This window comes from Oncorhynchus keta, chromosome 16 (assembly GCF_023373465.1).
Source record: "Oncorhynchus keta strain PuntledgeMale-10-30-2019 chromosome 16, Oket_V2, whole genome shotgun sequence".
Lineage (NCBI taxonomy): Eukaryota > Metazoa > Chordata > Actinopteri > Salmoniformes > Salmonidae > Oncorhynchus > Oncorhynchus keta.
In genome coordinates this window covers 18,311,377-18,319,608 of record NC_068436.1, presented here as the reverse complement: position 1 = coordinate 18,319,608, position 8,232 = coordinate 18,311,377, and the positions used below count along the sequence as shown (strand labels likewise).

Here is an 8,232-nt window from a genome sequence, read left to right as displayed (position 1 = left end):
GGCCCCAGAGCCTCCCCTACTCCCATCTGGATGACCCAGAAGAGGAAGAGGGGGCACAAGGGTGAAAATACTTTTTTGTTGTTGTTGGTGGGGGTTTGTCCATTTTTCCCTTGTTCCATTATCTGTTTTTGCTATAGCAACTGCTACCCTCAGGTCCATACTTCTAAAACCCAACAGAAAACAGTCATAGACGTTATCATCAAGAACCAAGGGACTGTGAATGGAAATGGTGGAATTGGAATGACAGGTATGTTAGCCAGCTGAGACTGTAAAAGTCTGTGTGTAAAACAAACACATTTCCTATGGTCGGTCTTTTCATTTTGATGGTTTGAAGCACACAGACCATATCTCCTTGTTGTAAGTCAGGCTAGATTGGGCCTGTGAGACCCTTACAGAGGGTGGGGGGAGACCATGCCTGGGTGTGGAGTTCTGCATTGCCTTTTACAACCCCTCGGTGCTTTACAGGACTACAGCCTACAGAGCTCCCCCAAAGTTACAACAACTAAACGGAGAGTTTCCTATATTTTTTGGTTTGGTAAGAGATGCCGTTTTTGAATTCGCTTGAGATATTCTCACCATGAAGCTCTGATATCAGAGCCTATGTATTTCAAGTGTTGGTAGCATTCCCAACAAATGTCTATATTAGGGAATGAATGGTCGGCACTCAGAAATGCGCTAAGATGTTTTGCTTTGAAGACGTCCTAAAAACACAGTGATTCTGAAGTCAAACTACCACTTTGCCCAGATGTGTCCTGTAAAGAAAAGGCTCACAGCTCGTAGGCAGTGAAGTTAGCAGTTCTCCCACAGAGTGGCATATTCTCCAGGAATGTCTGTAAACAAGTCGTGCTTTTTAATGTCTTTTTTTGGGCAGGTCGAGATGTTTGTGCAAGGATGCTTGTACAGTTACAGGGTGACATATGAAAAAAGAAAACCTCTCAGAAAGCCCTGCCAAAACATTACTGCAATCTCACTTGGCCCAAGGCCTGAGTTTTCACAGTGGTCTGTCTGTTACTAATCAAAACCAACTGGAGGGAGTCTTTCCCAGCTAAAGGAGATAGAGTGTGAGAGAGAGAGAGAGAGAGAGAGAGAGAGAGAGAGAGAGAGAGAGAGAGAGAGAGAGAGAGAGAGAGAGAGAGAGAGAGAGAGAGAGAGAGAGAGAGAGAGAGAGAGAGAGAGGGAGGGTGATTTGAGAGGAAGTTGTCTTAACTCTGTGAAAGGAGGAGTAAGAAAGTAGGATAAACAGCTGAGAGGATCTGGTTGGCGTGGAGAGCCTTGGAGGAGCTGTGAGAGAACGAGGGAGAAAGACAGTGTATAGGATGTGACTAAGATTCCCTGTCAAACCAGCCAGGAGGTGGAGAAGAGAAGAGCTGTGAGAGAACCAGGGAGAAAGACAGTGTATAGGATGTGACTAAGATTCCCTGTCAAACCAGCCAGGAGGCGGAGAAGAGAAGAGCAGTGTATAGGATGTGACTAAGGTCAAACCAGCCAGGAGGCGGAGAGAAAGACAGTGTATAGGATGTGACTAAGATTCCCTGTCAAACCAGCCAGGAGGCGGAGAAGAGAAGAGCTGTGAGAGAACCAGGGAGAAAGACAGTGTATAGGATGTGACTAAGATTCCCTGTCAAACCAGCCAGGAGGCGGAGAAGAGAAGAGGTGGGATTGGACAGAGGGAGAGGAGGAGAGTGAGAGAACCCCCTCCCCCCACTCCACCCCATTCCACCCCACCCATTCTCCAGTCGTTCAGCGTCAGTGAAACCCCTAATGTGATCAAGATGGAAGCTCAAGCTATCTTTGGACTTTGTACCGTGCTCCGGATTTTCAGTTGGCTCTGGGGGCTCCCTGCTCTCTGCTCCCAGAAAGGGCTAAAGTCAGCAATGGATTTGATTTGAATCCGCAAACCCCGAGAGCATTCCTCGGAACCGGGAATTAGGAGCGATATCTCAGGAAAAGGGGGATTCGTTCCTTGAGAAAGGCTTGTAGAATTGGATTTGTCTGTCCTCTGACTTTGATGGATGGCGAACTCTTCAACCCCATAGTGTTTAACCTCTGTTATCTTCTGTTATTCAGTCTTATGTTGCAGCTGTGTGGGACTGCGACAGTACCCCTCTGTATTCTGGTGGAGTACTGACAGTGACGCAACTCATCCAGGCACGTTGTGTGAAGTGGCACACGGATTACGCTAATTGAGTACATTTTACTTCTGTGTGAGAAGTTGTAATAAGTACACAGTGCCCTCCCTAACTCATGGGCCAGTTGACGTCAGAGGAGGAAGTCACACCGGGTCACCCTCCATCCAACAGCAGTCCTGTGGATGCTTAAGGTATAGACCGACTAGAGTCTAGAGTCTGACTATAATCTTTCCCCCTAATAGAAGCATACATACACACACACCTTTTCTACTGGTATAGAATGTTCACAGCTCAAACCTCATTCCAAGATCAAGGCAGTCAAAAAGCTCAAAATGAACAGTCCCTGAAAAGAGATGATGATTAACATGGTAATCTGATGCTCCAGTTGTTGAGGCCAGAGGACAGATGTACAGACCTCGGAAGTGTTTCCCTTTCAGTGCAGATGGTGGATGAGCGATATGATCTCCTAGCAACAGCCTTCACAACCGTTCCATTACGTCTGTCAGTGGGGTTCTTCAGAGAACCATACAACGGCCGGCTGGCAATAATATACACAGATATTGGGTTGATTACAAATTTCACCCTATTCCCTATATAGTGCACTACCAGATCCCTATGGGCCCTGGTCAGAAGTAGTGCACTACCAGATCCCTATGGGCCCTGGTCAGAAGTAGTGCACTACGAGATCCCTATGGGCCCTGGTCAGAAGTAGTGCACTACCAGATCCCTATGGGCCCTGGTCAGAAGTAGTGCACTACCAGATCCCTATGGGCCCTGGTCAGAAGTAGTGCACTACCAGATCCCTATGGGCCCTGGTCAGAAGTAGTGCACTACCAGATCCCTATGGGCCCTGGTCAGAAGTAGTGCACTACCAGATCCCTATGGGCCGTGGTCAGAAGTAGTGCACTACCAGATCCCTATGGGCCCTGGTCAGAAGTAGTGCACTACATAGGAAATAGGATGTCAAACCGAAGTCTTTCAAAATGTTGTTGTCTCCAATATAAAGCAAAGACTATATTGTGACATGATTAATGGAATATATGCTTCTTTTATTTGTTTAATGGGCAACTTCATCAGCTTATGATAGATTGACACAATGTTTTAAATAATCCTCCATTGTAATCCTTCCTTCTTATCACTTCTGTCGTAATGGTACCAATTACCTTTTTTCTTTAACAGGAATGGTTGCTTATGTTACTGTGCTGCTCTGTTAAGCCATAGTGGAGGCTGTCTGTCTGTCTGTCTGTGTGCATGTCCCTGTCTGTTTCTCTCTCTCTGCCTGTCTGCCTTTCTGCCTGTCTCCTCCATCACCTGAGGTATGACAGAGGCCAACAACATTGTCCCATCAAAGTAAACAATTATTTAAGATTAGGGTTAAGGTTAACATTTCAGTGACGTGGTTAAGTCGCTTGGCAAAAAACAAAAAACTGTGTTCCGGATTTATTATTATGCTTATTATGTAGGCCCTTCAGGCAGCCTCTTCCCCTCTGACATTCCCAGACAGTGAATGTGGCTATCCAGAGGCTCTCAGCAAGAGACACACAAACACACACAGACACATTCACAAGCTGGATGGTGAGACACACTAATAGTTCTGTTATGAATGGGTTCGAGTCATGTGAGGCACAGTGGTTTCTTGACGACCTCGTCCCCGATGTGGACAAATTGCCCCGGGGTGTTGTTGGTCCTCTTCTTCTGTCATACTCATAAAATCCTTGACTAGACTTCATGGTGGAAATCTTCTGCCCAAATGTATTCAGCCATAGGTGAAAGGGGTATGTATGGAGGCTTCCCAGCTCTTTAATGTGTACACATGTAGGATCTTAATCTGATCACCCTGTTCCAGGAGAACTGTCCTGCATTGCAGGAAATGTAAAACTTGCAGTGTATTTGATGTTTAAAAAGGCTTCTGAAGTATGTCATTTCCACTTTGAAATTTCAGACTTGATTTTCCAAAAATATCAATGAATTATGAACCACATAATAATTCACATTTCCTGTTGTTGCGGGATTATTTTCCTGATGTAGCAAACTGTCTCAAATGAATATCCTACATTTGTACAGTGCTTGATAGGGACTGTCTCAGTGTAATGTGTGTCCAATGTTTACAGTTTGAACTCGGGTTCACTGTCTGGTCTGGGAATGTTGAAATTAGCAACTCTTTTCTCTTAACCAGTTGCATGTAAAAACATTTTTTTTTTAAGTAAATAATAATAAATGGAAGAACTCTCAGCACACTTCCAGTCAGATGCAAATGTCTTTTAATAATAGTGAGAAAATAAAAGCAAACCACTGTCTGAGAACTTGGTTTACCAGAAGTGGAAAGATGCTCTATACTGGCTCATAGTAGCCATTGCAGTTAACTATTCTGTTTTGTAATGTTAAAATCCTGTAAGGTTCATGATTGTTCCATGTATGCTTGACATGGGGTTCACAACTATAGCAGTAACCTGCGTTCATGTCAGCTTGGGTTCATAACTATAGCAGTAACCTGCATTCATGTCAGCTTGGGTTCACAACTATAGCAGTAACCTGCGTTTATGTCAGCTTGGGTTCACAACTATAGCAGTAACCTGCGTTCATGTCAGCTTGGGTTCACAACTATAGCAGTAACCTGCGTTCATGTCAGCTTGGGTTCACAACTATAGCAGTAACCTGCGTTCATGTCAGCTTGGGTTCACAACTATAGCAGTAACCTGCGTTCATGTCAGCTTGGGTTCACAACTATAGCAGTAACCTGCGTTTATGTCAGCTTGGGTTCACAACTATAGCAGTAACCTGCGTTCATGTCAGCTTGGGTTCACAACTATAGCAGTAACCTGCGTTTATGTCAGCTTGGGTTCACAACTATAGCAGTAACCTGCGTTTATGTCAGCTTGGGTTCACAACTATAGCAGTAACCTGCGTTCATGTCAGCTTGGGTTCATAACTATAGCAGTAACCTGCATTCATGTCAGCTTGGGTTCACAACTATAGCAGTAACCTGCGTTTATGTCAGCTTGGGTTCACAACTATAGCAGTAACCTGCGTTCATGTCAGCTTGGGTTCACAACTATAGCAGTAACCTGCGTTCATGTCAGCTTGGGTTCACAACTATAGCAGTAACCTGCGTTCATGTCAGCTTGGGTTCACAACTATAGCAGTAACCTGCGTTCATGTCAGCTTGGGTTCACAACCATAGCAATGACCAGGGTCCATGTCAGCATACACAGACAACTCAGTTTATAATATCGCAAAGAACACAAACAGAACATGATTGCAGTACTCTTATTAACCCCTCCTTCCTAAAGTTTGCTAACCCCATAACCTGAGTAACTCATAACTTGAGTATCCCATAACCTGAGTAACTCATAACCTGAGTATCCCATAACCCGAGTAACTGATAACCTGAGTAACTGATAACCTGAGTAACTGATAACCTGAGTAACTCATAACCTGAGTATCTCATAACCTGAGTAACTGATAACCTGAGTAACTCATAACCTGAGTAACCCATAACCTGACTAACCCATAACCTGAGTAACTGATAACCTGAGTAACTGATTCCCGTCCCCTCTCTTTCTCTCTTACAGGAAGCTCAATAGAACTGCACCGTATGGTCCGCCATTTTGGTTCTACATCTTTAAAGGGCTCTATGGTTAGCAGTGGGAGTCCGCCAACCATGCTTGTCGCCATACGGAAAAGAAGTTGGGAGGATCACGTGACTCACCGCTCCGGGTTACAGTACAGCTACGACGACCTGGACCTGGTCTGTTGCCATGGCGTCAGTGGCGACAGGCCTCAGCTGGCATCTGAGGGGTCCAAGCAGGGGCGCAGGGAACGATGTGCCTCCATGCCGGAGTGCTGTCACCGGCCACGCCCCGATGGCCTCAACAATGGGCCGGGTCACACGTTGGAGTTTGTGACCTCGGTCAACGTGGAGGACAACGGCAATCACTCTGAGCCGGGGCACGTGATGTCAGCAGGCGACTTTGATTCAACTGTTGTCCCTGTGTTCCAGGCTGAGCTGGTAGACGGCTCTGATGTAACTGTTGATTATGATGACCTCACCGGGAGGCTGACGGAGTCTGAACCTGGAGGAATGCCGGACGCTGGTGAGGACTCAGTTGGCAGCCAATCTCAATTTGAGCTGGGCTATGGGATTCTTCAGCCAAAGCCAAACATCATCTGCACTGCAGACAACAGTCATGAGGATGAGGATGACATTGAGGATGATGATAACGAGCATCCCAACGTTGTTGACGACCGTGTTGCAATCACTGTTCAATCTGTCTCTGTTGACGAAGGACAAAGGGTCTCTATCTGTCCGGACAATGGATTTTCACTGGCCTTTTCTGTTGGTGAGAAAACTGGCAGGCATCCAGAACTCCTGGAGACAATGGCCGACCATACAGACAGTCAGGTTGGACTTCCAGAACCCTTAGTGGACACACAGACCCAGTCTCATCATACTGAAGTTGAACCACGAGAGGACCTCTCCACCTTGGATGAAAGCAACATTACTGACCCGGGTAAAAGAACAGGAGTAATACAGCCAGCGGCCATTTTGGATTCCTCAAACGAACCAGAGTGTAATAGTGATGTAATATCAGATGTTAACGTGGAGATCTTGGAGGCTCCTGTTGCAGACGTTATGGAGGGGGAAGCTATGGGGGAAGACGTTGAGATTAAAGCCTTAGAATGGAAGGCTGAGGATAGTGTTGAAGGTGCTGACGGATTGAATGTTCAGAGGAAAATGCATGAAAGTCGTGATACATTTGACCAGATTCTGAGGGTGCAACATGCTGTGTCAGTGGATGGCAGACAAACAGAACAAGAGCAGCATGATAGCATGAGGACTAATGATGGTTGTGAAATAGCTCAGGACCAGACAGTGTTGAGAAAGGAGGATGTTAACATGGTGGAGATGGAAGGGTCCCAAGGAGAGGAAAGGGCTCTGGAAATGGACAGGGAGAAAACCCCTGAGGATAAGGCAAGTGTGGAGTCTGTGCATGCTTTGTGTGTCACAGTGCAACGTTCCGAGGACCTGGACAGACGCCCATTAGCTGGACAGCAGAATCTTGAAAGTTCAAAAATGGACGGAATAAAGGAACGGACTACCGTAGAGGACACGGATCATCCAATGATACAGGTGCATTCTGATGACCTCACAGTGGAGAATACGAGTGGCGGCTTGAGGTCCAAAGACTCAACGTGTTCCGAAGAACTAACCTCGGCTGTAACAGCCCAAGGACAGCACAGCGATGGTGGCTCAAAGCTGAACACCATCCATGAGATTAACCAATCCGAAGCAGAGGACGACTCAGTCCCACTGGGGAGACAAGGGGCTTCAGTCATGGGTATACCCACCTCTCCAGCAGCCAGGCTGCCCAAAATGGACACTCTCAGTCAACCAACGTGTCCTAAGGAGGCAAATGAGCCCTTGCTGGAGAGATGCCATGGCAACCAAGCCCCTGTTAAACAATTAGGTGAGTCACCTGTTTTAGAGGCAGCCTACAGTCAGAAAGAACATGACAGGACCGGTGATACACAAGCTGTAATGGAGGCGATTGAGGAAGTAGCGCATCCAGGTAACCACGGCAACACTCACCTTGGCGACAAGGCTTCAGACGTGAAGCGAGAGGCCAAATGCGGGGATGACAAGGGGGAGGACCCTGTGGTGAAACTTCGCGCTAGAAAGGTAAGCTATAAATTCAGTTCTCCGTTGCATGGGGGTCAGGCTTTGCTGGTGTGTGTGTGTGTGGGGGGGGCGTCTGTGCGAGTGTGTCTGGAAGTGTCCGTGTGTACACACACTATGTTCCGTATTTTGCTGTTGTTTATGAGTGTGTGCTGAGTAGTACTGCACTATGTAGTCCCTTTCTTACTGTCAGTAATTGGGCGGTGGTGAACGTTAAGCCCAGCACACAAATCACCATGTCCCGCGCTGTGCCTGGCGTGCCTCTCGGAAAACAATGACTTCACTTTCACATGCCTACCCATCTGTGACTACATTTGGGGATCTGTAAAATGTTCTACACTTTCCCAATGTTCTGCTGCAACACAAGTTCCTATAAGGGCATGGAAGTTGTGTGTGAGGGCATTGGAAACACACAGCCAGAGACGG

General features: G+C 46.6%; 1 protein-coding gene across 1 annotated transcript in view; it reads left to right on the top strand.

The window, feature by feature from the left end:
* Positions 1 to 1,061: 1,061 nt before the first annotated feature.
* LOC118371768 (uncharacterized) overlaps positions 1,062 to 8,232 on the top strand; it is a 14,144-nt gene continuing 6,973 nt past the window's right edge. The window contains exons 1-3 of the mRNA XM_052464924.1: positions 1,062 to 1,351; positions 1,552 to 2,320; positions 5,702 to 7,809. Of these exons, the coding sequence (XP_052320884.1) occupies positions 5,725 to 7,809 (2,085 nt within the window). The 5' untranslated portion in view covers positions 1,062 to 1,351; positions 1,552 to 2,320; positions 5,702 to 5,724. The remainder of the gene's footprint in view (positions 1,352 to 1,551; positions 2,321 to 5,701; positions 7,810 to 8,232) is intronic.